General features: G+C 42.0%; 1 protein-coding gene across 9 annotated transcripts in view; it reads left to right on the top strand.

Moving 5' to 3' along the window:
• Nucleotides 1–27,693, top strand: part of FRMD4A (FERM domain containing 4A) — a 688,283-nt gene that overhangs the window by 145,181 nt on the left and 515,409 nt on the right. Inside the window, exon 1 of one of the 9 annotated variants that reach the window (XM_034930007.3) lies at nucleotides 1,370–14,360. The exons of the other annotated variants lie outside the window; for them this stretch is intronic. Within the exon in view, the coding sequence (XP_034785898.2) occupies nucleotides 14,328–14,360 (33 nt within the window). The 5' untranslated portion in view covers nucleotides 1,370–14,327. Of the gene's footprint in view, nucleotides 1–1,369; nucleotides 14,361–27,693 lie in introns of those variants that run through there. 9 annotated transcript variants of the gene reach the window in all.

The raw sequence follows: 27,693 nt of genomic DNA, 5'->3' as shown, positions 1-27,693 counted from the left end.
GAAGGTAGAAAGGTGGGACTGATTGAAGAGGGAATGATTGGATAATGAGTTTGGCAGGCGGGAGGCAAATAGGAAAGGAGATGGCACATGATTCTAAAAGCCAAAGTAAAGAGCTTGTATAATGAGAAGCTATTATACATTTTCAATAGGGAGTGCTGTGTGCCCAATTGTAGGATTTCAGTGGGAAGCATTCAAGTCTGAGAAAAGCAACCAAACCACACAAAGAGCCCAGGCAGCAAGCAGGTCATGGGTCCTTGGCACAGGGGGAGAGGCGGGAGTCCAGAAAGGTTGACTTGAGAATCCAGTAATTTTTTATTTGATTCCAGGCATTTTGTGGAAAAGGTCCAGTAAATAATGAAATAAGTCATTTTTACATGAAAAACAAAAGGCTGACTAGAAGAAAGATTAGCATCAAGGACAGCACCTGGAGAGTCTAAGGAAGGAGCTCCTTTGGGGGAAAGGAGGTTAGAGGGGAGTTTTAAATGTATTCAGCATGGAGAGGCTACAAGGAGGTGGAGATACCTTCCCAATAGGACACTAGAGATGGGAAAATTGTATTGTGGGAGCTGCCTGAGTGCATTCCATCGTCATCTCCCGGGAAAACTGGGAACCCCACTGTCCCAAGGCCCATAAAGCTAATGGCATGTTTTATGTCTCTGTTTTACATCTTTATTTCCCCCTAGTGAAATATGGAATCAAAGAAAACCAAATTTCCCAAGTCTACTTCTAACCCCAAAAATAAATATTTTACCAAGTATTTATTGAGTTCCTTCTCTGTGACAGCATTCTCTGTATCCCTCCCAGCCACTGTATCTGGCTGATCTTTTTCTATGTCAATTTGGGGGTAAATGGAGAAAGGCATGGGATATAGGTTGAAGCAAATGTCCATGGAGCGTTCTTTAAGTCAGTCATTCCACAATAATGGCTCTGTTCCTTTATTTACAAAGGACATATATAGCCAACAGTATGTTGAAAAAGAAAGAACATCAGATTAGCAAGGTTGAGGACTTCTGTAATCTTAGGAAAGTAACTGAACTCTCTGGGACTCAATTTACTTATCTGTGAAATGATGGACTAGTTGATACACAATTTGACTGTAATATCCTATGATCTGATATCGTGGAGTTAGGCTCATAATGCCTTTAAGAAATCACATCGTTGCTTTTATAGAATGCAAGCTGTTTCTTGTTATAAGGAAGAGTGTCGCCCTCCCTCCCTCCCTCCCTTCCTTCTTTCCTTCCTTCCTTCTTTCCTTCTTTCCTTTGAGACAGAGCCTTGCTCTGTCACCCAAACGAGAGTACAAAGGCATGATCACAACTCACTGCTTCCCCAAACTCCTGGGCTCAGGCAATCTTCTTGCCTTAACCTGATTAGTAGCTAGGAATGTGCACCGCCACACCTGACTAATTATGTTATTTTTTTGCAGAGACGAGGTTTCAGTATGTTGCCCAGGCTGGTCTCAAAACTCCTGGGCTCAAGCAGTCTTCCCTCCCTGGCCTCCCAAAGTGCTGTGATTATAGGCATGAACCACCATACTGGGCAGAGAAGGGTATTCCTTAAGGGTACAACTTGTGTCCAAGGCCACCCTGAACAGTCAAAGCTATGATCTTCTTTGCCAGTCTCCTGGGGATCCTGGGGCTGAGCGCAACATCTGCATCCTCAGAGGCTGATAACCCTCCCTTCTCTCATGAGGATATGAAGATAGGTAAAAAGGAAGAGGATGCATCGTCTAGTCCTTGGGTCACCTGAGACTGAACAGGAGAGAAGCAGGGTCCCTAGACCATCATGTTTGTCATGGAGCCAAAGGGTCACTGCCCAGTGTGCCAAGACTATGACACCAGGTTTGTGAGAAAAGCAAAGCTTTTATTGTTCCCAAGGAGACAGGAGTCCAGCTCAGATCTGTCTCCCTCTGCTGGCTTCAAGGGAGTAGTTTTATTAGAAGAGGTTTACGGGGTGGATTCTGGGATTAGTGGGTGATTGGTGGAAGGAAAGGGGAAACCTAGAAAGTTCTTGGCATGAGCAGTTATCTCTTCATGCCTCCTCATGGGTCGCATGTGCAAATTCAGGGGGCGTTAGTACGAAACGTGTGGTGGTAGTTCAGACTGTGACATCACAGGCTGGTTCTGTACAGGCTCTAGTTGGTCATATTGATTCCAACCAATTGTAGCCTGTTTTGTTATCCCATAAGAGGAGGGAGTTTTAGCATTTTGGCCAGTCTTTTTTTTTTTTTTTTTCTTTTTCTTTTTATCTGCGATTTTGTAAGCTCAAGAAATTCTGTTAGTCATTGGTGTCTTTGTCTCTTTGGACGATGGTTTCCAGTGTCTCCTTTACGGGGGTAGGCCCCAGCCCGCACTTCTGCCCACTGCTGTGCTCCATCACCATGGACCCTGCACAGTTGATCCTCTGGCCTTGCGCTTTTCCTCTCACCTGATGCACATCATTCTGCTCCAGGTGCCATCTTTGCATTTCCTGCCAAGTCTCTCTCTGCCCTGTTGCTGTTACCACTTTATCTCACTCTAACTCTCTAGGAAACCTGGCCATGGCTGCCTCCACTGGGCCCTGCCCTGTCTACCCCATTCCCCCCAGGACTAGTCTGGATTGTACTTCTCTGTTGCTTTGGCTGGTACTAGCCTGGTCTACTGCTGCTGCCATCCCTTCTCTCTAGAACTGCTGAAGGTGCCACTCTCGAGCTGCTGCTATCCTCTCTTCTGCTCATCTGCAAAGCTAACGACTGCCCCTGCAGCTCTCCAACCATGAAGTATATCCCCTCTCTATCTGTTTCTCTCTCTTGGAAGATGAGGTTGAACCTTTGATAATCTTGTTGTACGTTTCATGTTTCCATAGTTCTACAACAAAGCTCCAAAAAATATTTGGGATTTGGAAAACTACAAAACTTTCTAATGCTCTTTGTACTACTTTCTGCCATGATATCCTCATCTGTACTAGCTCTCCTTCGCTTAGGGTGGTAGATTTTTTCATGCACATTCTACAGATTTTGGGGTTTAGACACACAGATCTCTCACTATGGATATCTAGAACTAAATGAAAAAATGAAAGACTCTATCTCTACATCCTTCTGCTGGGATCTCTCAGGAAGCAAGAGTCTTATGCAAATAGTTTCCAGGCTTCTTGAAATAGACATGCAAATTAGAACCCACAGTGGCTTTGGGTTACACCACATTATACACATAACAGGAAAAGGAGGATGAAAGGTTCTTTCTGAGCTACATGCCTGGGAAAACCTGTTCAGACGCAGACATTGGCAAAAGATGATCAGCATATGGAGCGGTCTTGGGTTGATTTAACAAAGAAAAAGTATCAAGGCCCAGGGACCTAGATTCAAAGCATTCCTTTCTCCTGGGCTTTGTTTTCTCTCATTCCGCGCTCTCTGATTGTGTAACTGTCTAAACAAATTCAGACATGAAAGGGAAACACCCTACACGACTTTAGCGGTCGCGTTTGTGCTCCATCGCAGTACCCACGCAGTTGTATCCGGGCAGGCCATGCACGAGGATGTGGTAAGGAAATCTATCATTTCCTTAAAAAATAAAAAATAAATAAATAAGAAAATGCGCCTTTATTCTCCAAACTTCTCTTCTTTCATATCTGACTATATAGCCCATGAGCCACACATCTGGGCTACTTTGAAAGAAAGCTTAGGGGGATTGATTTCACTGAGAGGTGGAAACAGAAGCCATGCTTTGCCCGGCCTGGACGTGTGCTTCTGGGAACGTTCAGAGGCTCCTCAGGAGATGGGCACGGTGCCTTGTATAAAGCACTTCAGCCTTTGTTGAGCAAACAAATTCCCTTAAATTGGAACAACAAAAAAAATACATTTTTTAACATTGGAGAAGTAGTAATTTATCCATTTTTTTTTAACATAATAGAATAGAAAGTTGGCTAAGAGAAGCTAGATAAATAACTGAGATTACTCAACAAGCTGGGTATAGAAAATGGGTTCAGGGGCCGGTTGCAGTGGCTCACGCCTGTAATCCATCCCAGCACTTTGGGTCAGGAGTTCGAGACCAGCCTGGCCAACATGGTGAAACCCCATCTCTACTAAAAAAAAAAAAAAAAAAAAAAAAATTAACTGGTTGTGGTGGTATGCACCTGTAATCCCAGCAACTCTGGAGGCTGAGGCAGGAGAATCGCTTGAACCCAGGAGGCAGAGTTTGCAGTGAGCCGAGATGGCACCACCGCACTCCAGCCTGGGCAACAGAGAGTGAGACTCTCTCAAAAAAAAAAAAAAGAAAAGAAAAGAAAAGAAAAGCAAAAAAGGAAATGTGTTAAGTTGTAAGTGCTTTGGTGATCTACTTTTAGAAGGTCCAACCCCTTTCTCCAAACCATGACCAGGTAAAAACATGCTTGGAAACCATAGCAAAGTTTTCAAATTAAGCCTTTGTTTCTGGAGCTATTTTCCATATCTCATAATTTCTCTTTGTTCTTATGATTACTATGATGTTTAAAGTCAATACTGTTCACAAAGTTTGGTTTCTTAGGTTATGCTGAGGTACTGAGTCAGAAAAATCATGTCTTACTAAAATTGAGACAGAAATATTCTTCACACCTGATCAAAATGCCAACTTGGCTTTATGACCTCAGGCATGAGTGTCTCTGTTTATGAACATTTTTAAAAGACAGTAGTTTTGCTTTTAATGAACATATTTAGATACCATGGTTAAGATTCAATTTGCAAAATAGAATGCATTTCCAGGTTTGGGAGTAAAAGATGCCCATCAATTTCATTATTTTGACACAGTGAGAAATTGAATCAAGCAATTACTTTCCTTTGTGCCTCAGGTTGAAGCTGGCCAAGGAAATTTAAGACACAGGAGTGATTTGAAAAAAAAAAAGAAACAACTCCTTAGAGCTATGAAAATAATGCACATTGAGGCACATTTATTGTTTGAAAGGTCACATTGTAAACATAATTCCATTATTAGGCAATCCCAGTACTGTTAAAGGGACCATCAAACACTCTGCAGGCATGGCCCATTCCAACTTGTAAAATTAGAATAACTTAGAAGAATGAGCTTTTATAACATAAAGGAATTTCCTGCAGATTTCTAAATAAATTAATGTGTAACTTTCCAAGACACCACTAATGATGTAAAGTGAACTCTGTCTGCACATTATTTCATTCGTGCATGACACATAACTGTTTTCAAATAAAGTGAGGTGTAAATTCAATTTTAAATTAAGAAAAATCGCGTCTAAGACCATATAATCTGGAGATCACTTATCAGCACTCTGTAAACTTCAGTGTTTTTGTTTTTCTCTTCAAATATGTTACTGCCTAGCTCTATGCTTTTTCAGCATGGATCAGTCTCTCTATCTGAAGTCCTCCCTCACTCCTACACATCTCCACCCCATCCTGCTTACGACAGCCCCACGCGCCAACATCCTAACCTCCTCCAGATGGTCAAAGCCACCTTCAAGAATAGGATTTCCCTTGAAGCAGCCTAATCAACAATCCCAGGTGAAATAAGTACTTCTCCCAACGTTTGCTTCCACTTGAATTGTTCAACCCTCCTGCTAGTTCTCACTCAGTAGAATTCAGAAGGTTTCTGTGATTGTTACCTCTAATCCTTGGAGTTCTTAAATTTTTCAACAGCCTTCACTTGTACTCTTCACACTGGTAACCTCAGGGCAGAGCCCCTGGTCGAACCTGCCTTAAAGGAAGTTCTCAGCACATGTGTCCACCTTGAAGGAACCTAGGAACACCCCTGTACCAAGGGGTTCATGAGTTACTTTTAGGGTAGATGATGGGGGTCTCTTTCACACCCCTACCATGAAGGATGGGCCAATTAGAGAAAGAAAAAATTTTGTCTTGTCAGACTTCTCTTGCTCTGTTGTCCAGGCTGGAGTGCAGTGGCAAGCTCAGAGATCACTGCAGCCTCAAACTCCTGGGCTCAAACTCTCCTCCTGCCTTAGCCCTCCAAGTAGCTGAAACTATAGGCATGTGCCACCTTGCCTGGCTATTATTATTATTTTTTATTTTTTGTAGAGACAGTGTCTTCTTATGTTACCCAAGCTGGTCTTGAACTACTGGCCCCAAGCAATTTCATTGCCTGAGCCTCTGAAAGCACTGGGATTCCAGGCATGTGCTACTGCACCCTATGTCTCTCTCTTTTTAAAAACACAGCTTGAGAGTTCAAAGAAGTCTTAGAAGCAGAAACTGTGTCAACTCCCATCTCCATTGATCACTATCATTTTTGTCCCCTCCCCAGTCTAGGTTTGATAAACAATTATACGGCAGTTTGGTAGTAGTGTTGGGGTTGCCTCTTATAAAGAAAAAGCCACAAATAAACAAAGCTTTTGAAAGTGGTTTGTCCAAGTCGTGACAATCCTGAACATTTTGACAGAAATATCAAGAAAAGATGTAGTCCGGGTACCGTGGCTCATGTCTGTAATCCCAGCATGCCCTTTGGGAGGCCGAAGCGGGCAGATCACTCAAGTTCAGGAATTCAAGACCAGCCTGGTCAATATGGCAAAACCCCATCTCAACTAAAAGTACACAAATTAGCTGGGCATGTTGGTGCACATCTGTAGTCCCAGCTGCTGGGGAGGCTGAGGCAGGAGGATTGCTTGAGCTTAGGAAGCCGAGGTTGCAGTGAGCTGTGATTGTGCCCCTGCACTCCAGCCTGGACAACAGAGTGAGACCCTATCTCAAATAAAAAAAATTCATGGTAATCATTTCACAATGCGTACATATATCAGAACATAGTGTTTTATACCAGAAATATGTGCAATTTTTATTTGTCAAAAATTAAAATGTTTCCCTACATAATTTCTGTCGCACAATTCTTTAGTTTGGAGCTTGGAAATAATCCAACAAAAGCGGGAGGTAAAAATGCTACCCTGCATGCTAACTTTGCAGGAACATCCAACTGCTTCCCCTCTGTGACGACGGGAAGAAGAAGGCATTGCTTCCGCCCAGATGCCTGTCTCTCAGCTTTCTCCTTATCTGGGCTCCCAGAGGTCTTCTGAGCAAACACAGGGGCAGCGATCTGGGGCTGCAGCAGCTGTCGGTTTTCTTCTCCCTCTTGACAAAAGTACTTAAACCACAAACCTTAAGGAAAAAAACAAAAAAAAAGAAAAAAGTGGAAATACCTCTTTTCAAACACTGGAAAATAATGTCACTCTGCTCTTTAGATGTTTTCATAAAACATCGGGGCAGGTAGAGAACCATTTCCAGATAAAGTGTTTATGATAATGAAGAAAAGCAGTTTTATTTTTCCCACTGTGAGACACTTTTTCGGAAAGGCAAGAACTGCTGAACGGAAAAGTCTCCAAGGGCTAGATTCCAATTAACTTCTGTACCAATTGCTGATAACTTTAGGCAATTGCTGTTCTTTAGAAAATGGGGCAGAGTCTAAAAGATCGTAAAGACAAGATGACTGATCAAGGCATAGAACCTCATACCGTGTTTTCCTCAGTGTGCCACAATTTTAAGGAATTGTAAATAAAATACAGTAGATCCTATACTTGACATTCAATAACATAGAAGTGCCGGAATGTGTGTCTTGGAGCTTAGACATTGATCTGGGGTCTGGGAAATAGTAATCATACAACCCATCACTGCGCATGGGTGAGCCACAGAAATGTGACAGCATTGGAAGAACTTGAAATTTTTGGAGGGACAAAACCTGCGTTTGGAGTTCTAGTCAGCTCTGCTCCACAGTTTAGGAACTCTCATCTTGGATTAGGAATCGTATCCATTGGCTGCATAACAAATGCAATGCCTGGTGCCACACAGTAATAGGCATTGGTTTTTCAGAAGACTGTAGAGTTTCGCTGATGTAGGCTGGGCTCAGCTGATCTTGGCTAGTCTCACTCATTTGTGATTCTCTGGCTTGCTCGTAAGTCTGTAATGGAGGTTGGGTCTTCTCTCATCCTCCTGTTGGAATCAGCAGACTAGCGTGGGTGTATCTTTCCCATGCGCATTTCAAAATTCTGCTTGTACCGCCTTTGCTAGCCTTCTACCCATACTTAGGGAAAAAGAGAGGGTGGCAAAATCACATAGCAAATTGCATGGATAACAAAATGTATGAATAATCAGGACCAAATGATGCTATCTACTACCATACTTAATTCTCTCAATCTCAGGTCATCATCTGTTAAATGGGAATAATAATACACCTGTTAAAATTAAGTGAGATGACACTGAAGAGTATCTAGCTCAAGCCCTGGAACAAAGCTGATGCTCAATAAATATTACTCTTCTCCTATTCACCTCTCCAATCTTATAAAATGAAAATGAATACCTGCCACATCTCATGGGATCATTGTGAGGTTTGTTTTTTGTTTGTTTGTTTTTTGGTTTTGGTTTTGTTTTGCTTTGTTTTTTTGATGGATTCTTGCTCTCTGTAGCCCAGGCTGGAGTGCAGTGGCACAATCTCAGCTCACCGCAACCTCCGCCTCCCGGATTCAAGCGATTCTCCTGCATCAGCCTCCTGAGTAGCTGGGACTATAGATGTGCACCACCATACCCAGCTAATTTGTATATTTTTAGTTGAGATGGGGTTTTGTCATATTGATCAGGCTGATCTTGAATTCCTGAACTCAAGTGATCTGCCTGCCTCGGCCTCCCAAAGCGCTGGGATTACAGGCGTGAGCCACTGCGCCCGGCCCATTCTGAGGTTTTTAAAAAGGCAAACACATGTAAAAACAATTTGAAAGAATGTTAATCGCTATATAATTTTTGTATCGCAAGAACTCGTAGAATGTTTTCTCTTACCTAGACATGAATAAATTTAAGCACTTAATATTAAATCACAATTTTTATTGAGCACTTTAGTACATAGCAGGTGAAAATTTTCTCTGTGCTAGGTTCGGATATTTATATTATAAATGAAAGCAAATATGTGTGGCTGAGGAGGGTTGAGGCAGAGAGAAAAAGGAGGAAGGAGATTTGTCATGTTAGTTACATAACTCCTTCAATGTTACCCAAGATATCTGGAACTGATCCGGGAAGAAGACCTTTTCTATCCATTATCATCCCAAAGCCTACAATTTGATGAAGATGTTTCTAAATAGTAAAGAGTGGTGAGCAGGTCACAGAGGGTAAAGCCTTCATGGTGCTTAGGTCACAATCTTCTCACCTTAATAAATCATCAACTCTTTATGAAGCAGGCAGTGCAATCCCAGATAATAAACCCTAATTGTTTGGCTAGCTATGATCCCCAGAGACTCTAAGGGGCCTAAAGAAATTAACCTCAAAAATGGCAAAGATGTGGGGAAGAAAGGGTCAGTGTTTAAGCCCAAGAGATGGAAAACCTGAGCCTCCAACCATGGCCTACCCAACAGCCTTTGTGACGTTTACAAGTGCTCCTAGTCTAGAGAAGTTTATTATAAAGTTATTATTTCCCTCTCTTTTTTGACATCAACATATGAAAGATGGGTGGCTCAAAGGGCAAGGGCATTTGCTAAGAGAGGTTCCTTGGTGTGGGGAGTTTTCCTCTGGAGGTGAGAAGTCCACCTACCACAAAGTAGAAATTCCTTAAGTCAGATTTCAGAGAAAACTCCCTTTCTCTTGTGGTGTAAACTTAATTAATATTTCACCGGTGTCTACATATTTGATATTTATTGACTTTTTTTTTTCTAAGTTTGGGTTAACCCCAGATGGTAAATTGCAAGCAGAGAGTGCCCTAATCCAAAGAAATCTGTGAGGCAAAAATGCAAATTGTTCTTGCTTCTGAATACTTTGGTAACATTGATCAATGTCAAGGGTGTTAGGGTGCCTAATGATCTGACAGTTATTCTTCATGGACATTTATTGCCCAGGTTAAAATATTTTCTAATCCCCACCACCCTCTCTCTCTTCCTGCCCCCTTCACCCTGCAACAATTCAACCACTTCACACAAGACATAAAAGGTGCAGTCATCTGTATTTAAAGGACTTGGAAATGATAAGTGATAAATGGACTAGTGTGCTCCATTTTGTAAATGTTTATCTTTGATAAACACAAGACTTTGTGCTTTTAAGTGTCTAACACAGAACCTGGCTTGAAGTGGATGTTCAATGAATATTGGTTTCCTGAATACATAAGTGAACGAGGTACTCAAAGTTAATGTAATAGCCTAATAGTCTAAAATAAAATACTTTCAAATGCTTACTTTGCAACCCCTGACTAATAAAGAACAGAAATTTAAAATGTACTTTTAAGTCTTTATATGTCTTATGTTGGTGGGGATTATTTTTAATGAAATAACACAAGGTGGAAATAGTACACTAGCAGTGGCTTCATTGAACTGAATGCTGTGTGGGTGAATTACTTAGCTGAAGCTTCTGCAGTATAACAGTAAGAATAGTACTTCCCTCGTAGGGCAGGGGGTAAGGGAATTGTGTGAACTACTGCATGAAATCACTTAGCCCAGTGCCTGCCACCAGGTAAGCATTCAACAGCTATTGCCATTCTCATCTTTACCATCAACAGCAGCATCATCTCAGGAACTAATTGATAGGTTCCAAGTCCTATTGATTCCAGAGGTTTAGTCAAGGACCTCTCAGACCATTATAAAAATATGGTGAAAAACCCCAGGCTCCAGGGGCTAAATGGCTGGTGTGTAAACAACCAGAAAAGTTCTACCCTCCCTAAGTGGTGCACTTATACAGAATATTCCAAATTCCTTCCGAAAGTCCTTTCCTTTGACTCAGGAAAGCTATTCTGGTTCCAAAATCTATGGTTGGAGTTTTTCGGAAAACAACCAGCCTTAAACATGCAATCAGTCGAATTTTGTTTAACCTTGGCATAGTCCCCTCTCTGTTCTATCTACTTTAAACAAACCTTTAGGGAGATTGAGAGCCAGAGAGAGTACAGAGGGTCAGGAGGCAGGGGGGCAGGTAATCAATTGTACCAGAGATATATATTTTTTAATATCAAGGATAAAACTCTTGAGAAGGGGACATGATTGGGGCCAGGCACAGTGGCTGACACCTATAATCCCAGCACTTTGGGAGGCCAAGGTGGGCGGATAATTTGTGGCCAGGAGTTCAAGACCAGCCCCGCCAACATAGCGAAACCCCATCTCTACTAAAAATACAAAAAATTAGCTGGGCATGGTGGAGGCTGAGGCATGAGAATCACATGAATCCAGGAGTTAGAGATTGCAGTGAGCCAAGATCATGCCACTGCACTCCAGCCCGGGCAACAGAGCGAGACTTTGTCTCAAAACAAAAGCAAAAACAAAAACAAACAAAAAGAAGGGTACATGATTGGAAATTCTGATGAGAGGGGTTTCTGAGGTTAGAAAGGGCACAAACAGTGCAAACCTGTTCATGAACCTGTTCATGTCATGAACAGGGCAGAATGCTTCAGGAAAGAATTGTCGAAAGTAAAAAAGCAAATAATGGATGTAGCTTATTCTAGTTATTGAAGAATCCAACGGGATGGAAGCTAAATGTAGCACATGGCATGGGCGATGTCTCAACAGTGAGTGGGATAACAAGTCGTTTTAATGGTTCAGGGCCAATAACCGGGGAGGATGAGGAACGGCATGTCTGTTTTGAGTAAACGAGTGATTTCCTTCCCTGACACTGAAAAATGAAACCTTTGGGGAAATAGAGGAAGGGTCTGGGGAAGAGGAGAGAGAATAGAATTAAAGATGGAAGTAAGGCTGGGTGCAGTGGCTCATGCCTGTAATCCCATCACTTTGGGAGGCCGAGGGGGTGGATCATGAGGTCAGGAGATTGAGACCATCCTGGCCAACATGGTGAAACCCCGTCTCTACTAAAAATACAAAAATTAGCTGGGTGTGGTGATGAGTGCCTATAATCCCAGCTACTCGGGAGGCTGAGGCAGGAGAATCACTTGAACCTAGGAGGCGGAGATAGCAGTGAGCTGAGATTGCGCCACTGCACTCCAGCCTGGCCAACAGAGGGAGACTCCGTCTCAAAAAAAAAAAAAAAAAAAAGATGGAGGTGAAGGAATGAGATTCTCGTGGAGACAATTTAGTTTTTTATTTACTAGGAGAAAGTTGATCATGAGTATACAGTTAGGAGAAGAGTCACAAAGAGAATGGCACTAAACTGGAAATGGAAGTCACACCAGAAGGTTTGCAATCCCACAGAGAAACCCAAAAACATGGGGAGAGGTTGGTATGAATAATGCAAGGATAGATGGAAGGGCTTGATGAGTTGGTTGAGTTTTGTATCAAACCTGCTATGAAATATAGGGCCTTGGAACAAGGACTTTGTCTACCCTATTCTCCACTGTATCATCAGAACAAGAACAGCTTCCAGCACATACTAGTTGCCTTACAACTATTTGTTGAGTGACTACATGAATAGAAGAAAATATTAGGGATCCCTAAACACTATAATACAAAATAAGAAGTATTGTTTAAGTCAATACCCAAGAAATAAGGTCCAGAGTCCCCCAGAAATGGCAGTAATCTTTTATATAAGGACAGCGAGTTGCACTCAATATGTTGGGTCTACAGATTTGTCAGGATGCTAAGACTCTGGTCAAAGGATGTACATGTCTGGTTAAGTGAGAATGAGGTTGCAGCCTGCAACTCAGGTGACGCAGAGAAAGAGTTAAGAATAGAAAATTGGACTCCGAGCAGCGGCTCACATCTGTAATCCCAACACTTTGAGAGGCTGAGGCGGAAGGATCTCTTGAGGCCAGGAGTTTGAGACCAGCCTGGGAAACATAGCAAGACCCTGTCTCCATAAAAAAATTAAAAATTAGTTGGGCATGGTGGTGCATGCCTACAGTCACAGATATTCAGGAAGCTGAGGCAGGAGGATCTCTTGAACCCAGTAGTTCAAGGCTGTAGTGAGCCATCATTGCACCACTGTACTCCAGCCTGAGCAACAGACTGACACCCTGTTAAAAAAAAAAAAAAAAAAAAAAAGGAAGCAAACTGGAGACTACGAAGGAGGTGATCAAGAGGTGATAGAGTTGGTGTAGATACTGAAGATCTTTTGGAATGCTGATGTGTGAACGGGAGGAGAAGAAGGATGTTAATTAGGGACGAAAAGCATCAATGAGGGAAGAGGCAGGGGCCTGGGACCAGCCTGTGATTCCATCTGGAGGACAGAGTGGCTCGCCCTACCTTGGGGATGTCTTGTGAGTACAAGAATCACAGATGGAAAGAAGGGCAAGCGACAGGGGCATCTTCCTTAAATCGCATTGATAGGTTCATGTGTGGTGCACATGTGTCACATATATGATGCAAAAGGGGTCCTGGCCCCTTGGTGATGGCATAGATGTGTGTAGCCACATTTAAGGAGTCACCAGTTGAAGAAGAGATGTTAAATTATTCTCACAGAGAAAATTCCTCAAGCATAAAGAAGTTCAGAAAAATCTCATCTTTTCAACTGCATTATGCTCTGGCCTAGGTCTTTGCCATTTTTCTTTCATTGTGTATTTTTTTCCAAGTGACCAGCAATGCTGAATGAAACAGTCAATCCTGATTTATTTGGGCTCCTGGACAGTGTGCCCGTAAGCGCGCGTCCACACACACACACACACACACACACACACACACACACACAGACACACACACACTTTTTTTTTTAATACTCCACTATTCAGGATCAGAGTCCATAAATCTGTTTTTGAAACTTTCTCTAAAAAGAGGCTACAGTTATGTGCCTCTAAACATCTGGCCAAACTGCAGAAGAACCCAGTTAACTATCCAGATGTGAAATTCACAGTGGGCTGAACATGGGGATTTAGAAGTACTCCACGCAGTGGGATTTCTTTTTCAGCTTTCTGTACACAAACCAGAAAAGCAGCTCAGTAATGGTGTCAACTAGATCCATTCCTGTGGGAGTCCCACTTCTTAAGAGAGGAATGAATGATGAACGAATGAATGAATGAATGAACGAACAAACGCAACAGTGCTCTCAGCTCTGGAGAGAACAAGCTACAGAGCCCAAAGGGGCTGGATGCTCCGGCTCAGCCCCCCTCGCCTCCTGCCCTGGATGAGCTGCCCTATGGGTTGCTTCAGATCACTGTTCTTGGCTCAAATGCGTTACCTAAGACAGAGATCATTTGTCAAGTGAGCAGGGTACACAGAGAGCTGTAGGCAGATTATGGAAAGAGAGAGGGAGGAGAGAGAGGGAGGAGAGAGAGCGCGGGAGAGGGAGAAAGAGAGAGGGGACCAGGGCGAGGAGAGGAGCAGGCTTCTCCAGGAACGGCGCTTTGCAGGCGCTGGGGATTCAAGTTAGACCGGGTGGCGGTGCAGAGGCGCCACCCGGGAGAGGGGAGCCACCACGGCTCCCGACATGGCTCTTTTCATGTGGGATGCTTAAGCACGGCACACAGAGAGAGTAACTTGCAGGAGACAGAAACTGGCATGAGGATTCTGCCACCATGGAAGGGCTCCTGTCTCCGATGAGGACGAAGGTAAGGGGAGTGGATCTGGATTTCTTTTCCTTCTGCTTGGAGGGACAGAAAAGGCTCTGTGCATGGGAGGAGGCTCACGGAGCTTTTGTCTCGTTTCAGAACTAGGCTGGCGATTGCAACTGGATCTCTCAAAGAATAGGCTTGCCTGCACGGCAGCGCGATCTGAGGGGAAGGGGAGAGCAGAGAGGGGAGCGAGCCATCTGTCAGCGTGGACAATGGGAACCTCAGTAAATGAGTTCGCCTCTCGGTTGATTAGACAGCCATATTTTAGCAGGATTTCCAATCACTCTTGCTTTGGGGCCGTGCAGCCCTCGGAGCTGTTCGTTTGCAGGAAGTACCAATTTCTCACACCGTATTGCTGTTTAGCAGGAGGAGTAACACGTTTAAGGCAAAGAGTGTGCCCAGCTCCCACTTGAAATAGCCTCTTTCCTCTTCCTCCTCCTCTTCTTCAGAGCAGGAGGACCAGGGAATCCTCTCTGTAGAAAGTAGGTTAATGCATTCTGGAGGCCAGTGTGTTCTCGGAAAATTAGCAGACCTGCAGAAAAGATTTCAGAGCACTGCTCTAGCCTGACATCTTGAACTTGGTCCTGTAACATTTAGAAATGCTCACGGGGAACTGGTTTTGGTCTCCTGAAGACTCTAAGCGCTTGTTCTTCTTGGCTGGAGTTTGCTTTTTCACTTTCAAGAGATGCTTTGAACGTGGGGTTTTCCATTATAAGCTCAGACGATGAAGGTGTTATTTGATATCTGCTATATTTACCTATAACTCTAAATGGATAGATCAAAAGTTTTCAATAATGCTAGAAATATTACTTTTCTTAAGCAGAAATTTCAAAACAAATCAAGGGGCAAATAGCTCTCTAAACACACAGCAGAGTTAAAGTCAATAGGACAAAGCTTTGATTTACCTCATCTCTTTGATGCCCTGTGTAATGATTTGGACACAAATAGACTCTTGTCATTGAACATTTTTTTTTTTTCCTGCTGGTTAATGAGCCTGACCATGATGTTTTCAGAGAATGTTAGAAGTAGGTCTTGTACAGGAAGACACCCCATCCTTTGCGAGAATTTCCCATCTCTGTTATGTTCACCCATGTCTGAGAGTCATTCATTAGAAGGATAGCCTCAAGTGAGAGTTTGTTACAAAGGCTCTAACTCCAGCCCTTCTGCGGGCTGGCAGATCTTTGAGATCCCCTTGGTGACCCACTTGTTCTCACTGGGCATGTAGCTGGAATCCTGTTGCTTACAGGCAGTACACTTCAATCCAAGGTGCTGTTTCATGATCCCCTACCACAGCAAAGAAAATGGCAAATGACACTGGCATCCTAGCTCACTTGATTGGCAGGATGAGGTTTGAATGCTTTGGGGAATGGCATCATAATCTGTTCATTTGACCAGGTTTTCAAATTGCAAACTATCGCAGTATTGTGCAGTTTCTGGCGCCTAACAGATCTGTGGATCCGAGCTCCTAACCTCACGCGAGTACAACTCTCGTAGACTTCGAAGGGAGTTCCCTATGCAAATAATCAGGACCCAGGCTCTGCGTAAATCACACCATGAGCCGATTAAAATGGCATGCTATAGTCGGGGGAGAAATGGATGTCAGTGAGTCAGGCTGCTCACATATTATATTTATCAGTATCACTCACATCATGGCTTGTTCCTTGATCATCATATTGTCTAATAAACATGGAAACTGTGGGGTTCGGGTCCTACCAAAGTTTAAACATAAAATCTCTACATAGCAAATAGATTCTCATTCAAACCCTTCAGTTTTTAGGTTTCAAGGGATTTGTGTATGTGTATGTGTTTAAATTGCTTCTGTGAATTCTTTTTTAGTCTTTTTATTTCTGATGCTGGAAATGGATATTTCCATATTGAAAATTCAAACTGCATTTGAATTCAGTGACCTACAATATCATCATGACTGAGGGAACAAGACCCGACTGGGCAAGAGGAGAATCCCATTGGCAAGGCTTGGTTTTAAATCCTAAGTTGCCCTGTCCAAATGTTGTTGAAATTACCCAGCGATATTTTTAATTTATCCGAAGACATATCCGTGACAAGGTGGTTGCCATACTTAAACTTTGATCACATTATGCCTCCTTAAGTCTGTTCTGAAATATTTTCTCCCTTTGGTGAGGATTTAGCTTGAAGTTTCTGATTTCCTGGTATGATGATAGATCAGACAAAGGAAGCCTCCTAGAGCTAAATTTTGGCATGTTATGGTTATTCAGTAACTTATGGACAGTTTAAAGCAAGCATTGAGGTAAATTGGACATCATGCAATAATTTCATTACACCATGTAATGGACTTAACCAGTCTAAATCATGGGTGCTTAATGCATTTTTATCTTGGGATTTGCATAATTGGCACATAAATATGCATGAGATTAACTGGAAATGGCAAAACAGGGTGAGAAACACAGTTCATGAGCATTGAAATTAAGGCAGTTGCAAAGAGGGCACCTGAACATACTCTGTCTCCTGGGTGGGCGGCCACACTTGACATACCTAGAAACAGACAGGGTGGCAGCTGGCCTCCCCTAATCACAGTTAGTGCATTGTCAGTGATACACAGCCATTGCACAGCTTTGGCTTTTGGCTGGATTCACTTGGGCACACTGCTTATTCTTCCTTTTATATATAATGCAATCTAAAAGAGTCTCTAGGCTGATGGATATACTTCTAACTGGCCTTCTGGCAGGCCCTGACACAGGTCTCAGGATTTCAGCCACAGCAAATGATGTTTGCAGAGGCAGGGGTGAAAAAAGCAAGAAAAAAAGAGAGAGAGAGAGAGAAGGTGATTGAGTGGTTTCTTCTATGAGAGTAAAGGAAATCATTTTATAATCAATCATGTCCGTGAATTTTTTTAATGTGTCCTTTTAGTTAGATTTTTAATCCTCCAAACTTCATAATTCCATCTAATCTTCTGAGCCCTGCTTCTAGTGAATGAGGCTGGCAAAAAAACAAACAAATAAACAAACAAAAAAAACTCCCCTCGTATTCAGCGTCTTGTGATTCATGGTGGCTGCAAAATTTGCAGGGAGCACTTTGGTAAGGCCACATGAAATCAGGCCAAGTCTTTACTTTTCATGACTGTAAGGAGTGTAATCTGAAGAAACTGTGGCATCAAAAGAAGATGGAGAGGAAGGGAAGGGAAGAAAGGAGGAGAGGAGAGGACAGGGGAGAAGAGGCCAGGGAAGAGAGGTAGGGGAGTGGAAGGGAGGGAAGATGGCTTGATTGGAGTTCTTTTTTTAAATATCCAAATAAGATTATAGCTATGTTTTTACCAAATGTTTGTGCGGTAAATAGAGAGTGGATGGAAATTAACCCTAGAAAGGATAGTTGTAACTTTTAAAAAGTTGATTAACTATTTCGTGTGCTAATTTGAGTTTTTCTGAATACTCCAATATGGTTTCCTTTAACACCTGCTCTCAGTTTACAATCACCTAACTTCCCAGAGTTGGTGTCTTTTTCTCTGTCTGACCCTGTCTTATTTCTCCTACAAAGACATATCCTGCGCTGTACTTCAGATACTTTTTTCAAGGAACATTTGTGATTTGTGGCATAAAGTAACTGTCTAAAGGAAATCTTCTGAGAGGATCTGGTCATTTTATGAAAGGGGCAATTAAGGGGAAATGGAAGCAGATCTTTTAAAGAAGGAGAATTTGAAATTAGCCCAGGAATCATGTCCGGCGAGTCCTGCTCTTTTGTACCTGGGGATAATAGTCAGCCACACATAGCTAGAGTTAGTTCAAGAATTGTCTTTCCTGATCATGCTGTATTTTTGGAAACATGTTAGATACAGAGGTAAGATGTCAAAATTCTGAAATACACACAATATAGGATCAAAAGGAAGAATAAAATATGTATAGTCAAAGCTCTATGGCTCCTTAGGGCAATTATTATAGAGTATGTGAAACCCTTAAAGTCACTTAGAATTATTAGACATCTGCTTGAAACTTTGCCAGGATTCCATGGAGAATAGTGCCTGGAATGATCCACTGTGTTCCACCTGCTTGTACATGAATTCAGATCAAGCACTGGAATTTCTCATGTAAAGAACTCTGTGAACCAGAAATCACTAAGGGTTAAGGAATGGTTAGCCTGAGTGGGATGACTGTGGAAGGCTTGACAATTACTTGCAAATACACTAAATATCACACACATGATTATGCCCAAGCCTATGACAGCCTATACTTTATCTTAATGGAGACTTGAATAAGAGGAGATTTGTTGGAGCTGAAGAATGACAGGTTTAGATTAAATTCAAGGAAATGTTTACTGATATCAAAATGTTTTCCTAAGAAAGTGTGAGACAGTTTCTAATCTGAAGGGGCCTCTGAGATAGTGTTCCAAGAAAGGGCCACATACACAAAGTGACCCCCAAATACAGGAGGAGACAAGAAACCAAAGAACAAGGACAAAATCCAGTTTTTTTGGTAAAGGGTGATTTATCTGGGGAACTTACAGATGGAAGCATGGTCTTTGGCAGCAGAAAGACCGGGAGATCTCCATAATGTTATGTTACCCCCAGACCCAGGGCTTATCCACCATAGGAAAAGGGTGTGTGTGCTCTGGGCGGGACAACTAAAAGCAAGCCTACAGAATAGGCAAGAATGCTATGCGTGTCACAGCCTATAATTTGTGTGATAACATCAAGATTGACATGTTCTTACACTAGGGATGGTAAATAAAGCAGGAACCAGGAGGCATTCACGGAATTGGGGCTAATCAGAAGTCGAAGGGGCAGATTAGCATCCAAGATGGAGTCACTTCATCTCGGAGTCACTCCTCAAATAGGCAAGGAATAATCTTACCTGAAAGGGGTTCTTCCACCTGAGAACCCAGGAGGAGCTGATGCAGACATTGTATATTTTTATGATGCTATTAAATTTTTACCAGAAAGCCAATAAAACCAGAAATAGGTTTGAGTATGATGTACACATCAGATTCTCTTGCAAAGTGCTACTATGATGCGTTTATTAAACTACTGACCTCTGTTGGGTGCAAACAGGAAAAAACTTTATTCTTTTTCAGAACAACCCCTTTCAAGGCATCTGTGAATTATGGGAAGACTGTTGAGGGCTATAGGACAGTTTATTTAGTTAATGAAAAGGAAATATGAGAGGCACCATGGCTTATCCCCAGACAGACTACCTGCATTCAGATTCTAGCTCTGATACTTACTAGGGTGTACCTTTTTTGAGCCTCAGTTTTTTTGTGTATAACATGTATGCAGTAATAGGACTTATAGGTCATTTTGAGAAGTTAATACATTCATGTCTGACAGGTCTTGGCACGTCATAATAAATGTTAGCTATTACTAGTATGAATGTGTAAACAAATATGTGAATGAATATGTGAAGAAGTGCAAATCTCATGACCAATGCCTGGAATAAATTGTCATTGCCATGAACACAAGTGGGAATAGCAGATGACCTATCTTCTGGGTGATGCTTGCAAGATTCCTGGGAGGTCACGGTGCAAAACCCCTGTCAAGTGTGCTCAAAGAGGTCGGAACGAAACAGATTCCTTTGAAGAGTAAATCAACTCTCATGACAATAAAGGCTTGCATGACAAATAATTTTGACAGGTGAATTGTTTAGAAGAAGAGACTGTGGATTCAGCAAAGCCAAAAGGTATCCTGTCAATTAGAGAATAACAACTTTTCTTTCTTCCATGCTTTAGCTCTTACGAAGTTGGACACAGATGATCTCATGTGATCTTTATAGTAATTACAACCCAGAAATGAGCAAGCTGTGAATTAACCACTTCCACCCCAGAACCGGTTGTTAGTCATTTACCAGCACACCACTGCCTGGGACCCTCATGAGAAAGTCCAAGCGTCTCCTCTGGACTTCTAGGTTTTTCATGAGCTAGCCCTCACCCACCCATTCTGCCTCGTCTCTCTTCTGCATTAGAAGTTCAGGCTTCAGCTAGCCTTCTAATCACCTGAGATTGTGTTTAAAAGTGAAGATTCTTGGTCCTCTCTTCCAGAAATCCCGACTCACTGAAACCAAGAACCATGCATTTGTGCCAGAAGGCTGGAGGACTCTGATGCCGGTGATCCTCCCACCACGTGTTGCAGAAACACTGGGTCTACCCTCTGTCTATCCACGGGGATGCCCTATAGCTCCCTGAGCCTGGCGTACTTCACACCTTCCAAAGCTTACAGCGCGCTCTCCTCTCTGCGGGCATATCCTTTTCCATCCTGCCCTGTCTGTCTACCCTGCTGACTCTAAGGCCACCTTCACGTGGCAGCATGGATGCCACAACCTCTGGGAAATCTCTGAAGCCCCAAGATGGGGCTACGTGTCCATCACATGCTCTGCTTACCTTGTTCCAAGCCTCCCTCACACTCTAAGCCCCCACGTATTTATCCATTGCCTTTTGCAACGGACGGTGAGCCTCTCCACTATATCGTGTTCTTATTTCTTCCTTTTCCTTTTTTTTTTTTTTTTTTTTTTTTTGAGAGACAGAGTCTTGCTCTGTCACCCAGGCTGGAATGCAGTGGCATGATCTCAGCTCACTGCAACCTCTGCCTCCTGAGTTCAAGCAATTCTTCAACCTCAGCCTCATGCATAGCTGGGATTATAAGTGTGCACCACCACACCCGGCTAATTTTTGCACTTTTAGTAGAGACAGGGTTTCCCCATGTTGGCCAGGCTGGTCTTGATCTCCCGACCTCAAGTGATCTGCCCACCTCAGCCTCCCAAAGTGCTGGGATTACACGTGTGAGCCACTGTGCCTGGCCCTGTTCTTATGTCTTTATTTAACTTTATTGGCATATATAGGACGTACTTATTTTCTACGGAGAAATGATAATTTCATACTTTCATATAGTCAAATCAGGGTCACTGGGATATCCATCACGTTAAATACTTCTCTTTTTTTGAGCTTGGAACATTCTAATTATTCTCTTCTGGCTATTTTGGAATAGACTATCGATTCATGTTAACTATTGTCACCCTGTTGATGTGTCAGACACCAGGGTTTATTTCTTCTAAGTGTGTATTTATACCATTGTATCTTGTTCATCCTTTTAAGCCTAGTACATAGCATGATACAGAAATATGGGGCCTTCATACTTATTTATTGACTGAGTAAATGAACAAGGAGCACCCATAGACTCTCTAAGGGCTCATAGGGTTTGATAAACTGGGCACGAAGGCCAAAGCAGCTGGTTAGAACCAGGGTAGAACTATCTCCATGAAATAATATGGGCAAATTCCACAGAGTGAAGGCAATCAGGCAGAATATTTGGGGACAAGTAATGGGCAGGCCATTTTGTTGCCCTTTGCCTATCCTGTTCTTTGGGTGAGTAATAATAACCAGCATTGACTGACTGTTTAATAGCTGCAGGTGTAAAGGGGGCTCTACCAGTGAAGATGCCGTAACTGGAGGTGAACATTGACTTTGGTTTGGGTTCATCTGCTATCCCTGACTTCCATTTGGAACTTTAGATTCCAAAATGTTTCAGTGACTTTACTTTTGTTGAAAAAGCAAATGATTATTTTCCAGATAAAACAAAGCTGTGCTGACTTTAGGCAAACAGGAAAAAAATGGTGACTTTATTTTCACTTACTTCCAGTGTATCTCCATAGAGAGAGTAAACTAGCTAGAAACAGTAAAACAAGTTAGTTTCTTGTATCATTATGAAACCATGTTAATCAATATTTGAAGTAGTGATGCATGAACAATAGTAATATATTAGTACAATGTAATAATATATAAATAATTATTCTAATAGTCATAATGTTTTGAAACTTAATATATTATAACATGTTTTAGTATATATTTATTCATATATTTATAAAACATGTTAATATATTATTTATATAACATTGGCATTGATTATACAGTATAGTATGTTAATAAAATATTGTTTTATATATTAGTTATCAAATATATATATTTTAAGATAATATTTTATTAGTAATTATAATAGTAATTGCCATTTATTGAGCATTTACTATGAAGACAGTTTTTTTTCTAATTTCAGATTCAGGGGGCACATGGATACGTTTGTTACAAGGGCTAGATTGCATGATGCTAAGGTTTGGGCTTCTGTTGATCCTGTCACTCAAATAGTGGACATAGGACCCAACAGAAAGATTTTCAGTCCTTGCCCCACCCTCTTCCTCCCCTCTTTTGGAGTCCCCAGTGTCTACTGTACCCATCTTTATGTCCATGAGTACTCAATGTTTATCTCCCACTTATAAGCGAGAACATGTGGTATTTGGTTTTCTCTTTCTGCATTAATATGCTTAAGATAATGGGCTCCAGCTCCATCCATGTTGCTGCAAAGGACATGATTCATTCTTTTTATGGCTGTGTAGTATTCCATGGTGTATATGTACCACATTTTCTTTATCCAGTCGTTGTTGATGGGCAGCTGGGTTGATGCCATGCCTTTGCTATTGTGAATAGTGCTGTGATAAATAGAGAAATGTGTCTTTTCGGTAGAATGATTTCTTTTCCTTTGGGTATATGCTCAGTAATGGGATTGCTGGGTCGAATAGTAGTTCTATTTTTAGTTCTTTGAGAAATCTCCAGACTGCTTTAAACAGGGGTTGAACTAATACACTTTCCCACTAACAGTGTATAGGCATTCCATTTTCTCCCACAACTTCACCAGCATCTGTTATGTTTTGGCTTCTTAGTTGTAACCATTCCGATTGGTGTGGATGGCTATTGCTGTGGTTTTGATTTGTGCTTCTCTGATGATCACTGATGCTGAGCATTTTTTCATATGCTTGTTGGTGGCTTTGTCTTCTTTTGAAAAATGTCTGTTCATGTCCTCTGCCCACTTCTTAATGAGGTTATTTGTTTTTGTTTTTGTTTTATTTCCTTATTGATTTAAGTCCTTTATGGATTCTGGATATTAGTCCTTTTTCAGATGCATAGTTTGCAAATATTTTCTCCTATTCTATAGGTTGTCTGTTTTCTCTGTTGATAGTTTCTTTTGCTGTGCGGAAGCTCTACTATAAAGATAATTTTTTAGAAATATCTAACCCAGGGGTGTCCAATCTTTTGGCTTTCCTGGGCCACATTGGAAGGAGAATTGTCTTGGGCCACACATAAAATACACTAACATCAAAAATAGATGATGAGCAAAAGAGAAAAAAATGAAGGTCCATGCATAATCTCATGTTTTAAGAAAGTTGAAGAATTTGTGTTGGGCTGCATTCAAAGCCATCGTGGGTTGCAGGTTGGACAAACTTGACCTGATCCTTATAAGAATTTTGGAAAGCAGATATTTTTGACCTCATTTTATAGATGCGAAACCATGGCTCCAAGAGGTTGATTTCCTCAGATCTATGGAAATGGTGAGTGGAGAAATCAGGGCTTTGAACCTACCATTCACTGGCTCCATCTTCTTCCCAATACCACGTGCTCCCTGTTCCCAAGGTAGAAATGAAGACTAGGGAGGAGAAGAGGCTGAGTCCCACCTCACCTTCCTGTGCACCGGGAATCACGGGATGGGCTACCTTAGTGATTAACCCACAAGTTCATGTATTTTTAACCATGCGAATCCTGAGACAGCTTGATTCCTGAATAGCCTTACTGTAGACTCCGCACAAACCAGCTTCCGGGTTGCCTGGGATGCAGGACCTGGGGCTCATTGCCAGCTACATGAGAGGAGAGCACAGGGACCCGGCACAGGGCTCAGGCATAGGCACAGGGACAGGGACCAGGCGCAGGTCGCGCCTGCCATTCTCCCAGCCAGAGCGGCTGGCCTGTTTCTCAACAGTGAAGGCTTTTGTGCCTGAAGATGAGGCTTGGGCAAATACAGGATGAAAACTCATGCCTCAGAAGGTAGACGAAAGACCTAGAAACAGACCACATATACCAGCTATGTCGCTGCTGGGCTTTCAAAGCCATGGTTGGTTTGCAGCCTTTTCCATCGCGTGCCAACAAGAATCCTGTTGGCCCAGGAGACATTAGGAAGCCTCTGTGGGGAGCTGTCTGGATGGCCCTGAGGAATGAGAAAATACACGGGCCATTGGCCTCATCAGAGGGAATCACAGGGCGCTGGGTAGCCACGCCCCGGGGCTGGTGGACCACACTGCACTTGCAGAGGGAGATACTCATTCGACTGAGAAAAAGACCTCGGAGAGGCCCCAAGCCAGTGACCTCACGCTGGAATCTGAGTGTAGCAGGAAGAAGGGAACACGACTCGGGAAGCAAGAGGAGTGAGATGAAGATTTCTGGGGATTTCTGATGTCTCAAACATGTAGCCGTTTATTTGCAGTAATTCTGTTCCTTTTCGGGCCAGACCTGTCTGCTACGTCTCAGGCAGGGGGAGAAGCTTGGAAGCTGCTGGGAAGGGAAAGGTAACCTGGCCGTTCTGGAATCTCATTTGCTTATTCATCCAACAAGGATTTATTAAGTGCTCGTAACGAGTGCCAGGCAATAAACACGTTTCCTTCTGTCAGAAATGTGCAAACAAAAGGGAAAGTTTAACAAAGAGTCCACCAGCAAGACAAAGCGACCCATTCAGTTTCTCCTGAAAACAAATGGGAACACAAGCTCTCCGGAAGCTAGAAGCAGATGATTTTTTCCAAAGCCGCGTACTTTTCACTGAGTGCGATGATTTTATTACAAGTGGATGATAGCGATTGGGTAAATTAACTCCACATTGATATTCAAAGGGAATTACGTTAATGATAATAACTTAGTATCTTCAAAGGGATAAAAATGCCTTCAGGGGGATCCTATTAAGTCTCAGAAGGTCTCCTTTATCTTACACAAAGAGCATGAACCTGGACATATTTTATAAATGGGGAAACTGAAATTTAGACATTTATTCTAAAATTTCAAAGTAAAACAATGTCTTTAACACTAGAGAAACCAGTTTTAAAAATACAGTGTAGGATACCATGAAACTCAACAAAGATTAAAGTCTTACTTCATCGGGGTTTTTTTTGTTTTGTTTAAATTAGCATTGAGAACTCAAATAACCCCCACATTACATCCACAAACTTTCTATTATTCTTTGGTCTCTCTAGATTTTTGGCTGGAGATTCCTATTTAGCCTGTGTGTGCAGCTGTCATTTACTTTCAAACTTAATGTGAAAGAGATTCGAATGACCATGCCGGTGTGTGTGGAAGGAACGGAGCAGGATTTACATATTACCACACAGGCTTTAAAGCAACTTGTAATTTATTTTACAGGTTGAGTAAATCATGCATTGCTCTTGGGTAAGGCTCTTGGGCACGTCATCCTGGGTGGATTTGAAAGAGATGAACATTTACTCTATGCTGTGCATAGCTTGACCTAGTGTCCTGGTACCTGCAGCAACCAGCTAACGAAAATCCCAACAGGAATCCAGTTAAATAAAAAGAGAAGATCTGATGCAATACTTCAAATGGCAGAAAACATATACAAAAAAAAAAAAAAAAAAAACAGAGAAACTCAAGACTCATGTTCAATTGGCTGGGATGAGAGTGGGGTACAGGACCAAGTTAACCGGGTTAATTCAGCTGTGCCCCACACATCCTCTTCAACCAGACCCCGTGTTCCTCCTGTACAATGAGAGTGCAGAGCTCGTTCATTCCTCATATGTGACCATCAGCTTTCACTGCAGAGGTCAAAGCACTTCGGGCATTCATGCCGTCATATACACTTGTACCAGAGGACCTAGGATATGCCAAAATCCCACTTACAAAATGTCACTGGGAGCAACTACATTGTCGAAATAAGCTGTTAAGGCAGCAGTCACAATTTACCAGAAGTAGACACATCCCAGCTTTATGGCTTCTTGGGTGGGGCCAATGAATCAGTTAGAGATGCCTTGTCTAGTGTGGTGGCCGCTAACTGCATGTGACTATCGAGCCCTTGAAATGTGACCAGTCTGCCTTGAGATGTGCTATAAGCATAAAATGCACACCGGATTTTGAAGGTTTTATACAAAAAATATGTATATATAAAAAATACCTTAATTTTTCTATTTATTACATGATGACATGAAAATATTAGATATATTTGTCTAAATAAATTATATAAAATATCTAATATATATAACTTAAAATAATTTAATATAAACATATTAGAATCACTTTTAACTATTCCTTTTTTTGCCTTTGCGTATTGATACATAATATTTGTACATATTCATGGTATACATGTGATATTTTGATACATACAATGTGTAATGATCAAATCAGGACTTTTAGGGGGTCCATCACCTTGAACATTTATCATTTCTTTGTGTTGAGAACATTTCAAATCTAGGTATTTTTGAAAATATAATGTTGTTGGCTATCATCACCCTACTGTGCTATCAAACAGTAGAACTTATTTCTTCTATCCAACTGTAGGTTTGTACCCATTAACCAACCTCTCCTCATGTCCCCTCTCCAAAACACCTCTCCAAGCCTCTGGTAACTATTATGCTACTCTCTGTCTCTACGAGATCAACTATTTTAGTTCCCACATATGAGTGAGAATATGTGATATTTTTCTTTCTGTGCCTGGCTTATTTCATAATGACCTCCGTTTCCATCCATATCGCTGCAAATGGCAGGATTTCATTCTTTTTTATGGCCAAACAGTATTTCATTGTGTATATATGTCACATTTTCTTTATATATTCATCCACTGATGGACACTCAGGTTGATTTCATATCGTGGCTATTGTAAATCATCCTGCAAAAAACATGGGGGTGCAGGTATCTCTTTGATATACTGATTTCCTTTCCTTTGGATAAATACCCGATAGTGGAATTGTTGGATTGTATGGTAGCTCTATTTCTAGTTTAAGTAATCTTCATACCAGCTGGGCATGGTGGTTCATGCCTGTAATCCCAGCACTTTGGGAGGCCGAGGCGGGTGGATTACCTCAGGTCAGGAGTTCAAGACCAGCCTGGCCAACACAGTGAAACCCTGTCTCTGCTAAAACTACAAAAAATTATCCAGGTGTGGTGGCAGGTGCCTGTAATCCCAGCGACTCGGGGGGCTGACGCAGGAGAATCACTTGAACCCGGGAGGCAGAGGTTACAGTGAGCCGAGATTGTGCCACTGCACTCCAGCCTGGGCGACAAGAGTGAAACTCCTGTCTCAAGAGAAAAAAAAAAAAATCTTCATGCAGTTTTCCATAATGGCTGTACTAATCTACGTTCCTACCAACCGTGTGTGAATTCCCTTTTCTCCACATCCTTGCCAGCATTTGTTATTTTTTGTCTCTTTGATAACCCCATTCTAAATGGGGTAAAATGATAGCTTCTTGTGAAGCGAATATCCAGAATGTTCTGGCTTCCAGAGAGCTTGTGTTCCCATTTGTTTTCAGGAGAAGCTGAATGGGTTTTGATTGGCATTTCCCTG

This window comes from Pan paniscus, chromosome 8 (genome assembly GCF_029289425.2).
Source record: "Pan paniscus chromosome 8, NHGRI_mPanPan1-v2.0_pri, whole genome shotgun sequence".
Taxonomy (NCBI): Eukaryota; Metazoa; Chordata; class Mammalia; order Primates; family Hominidae; genus Pan; species Pan paniscus.
This window is presented reverse-complemented; position numbering and strand designations above follow the sequence as displayed.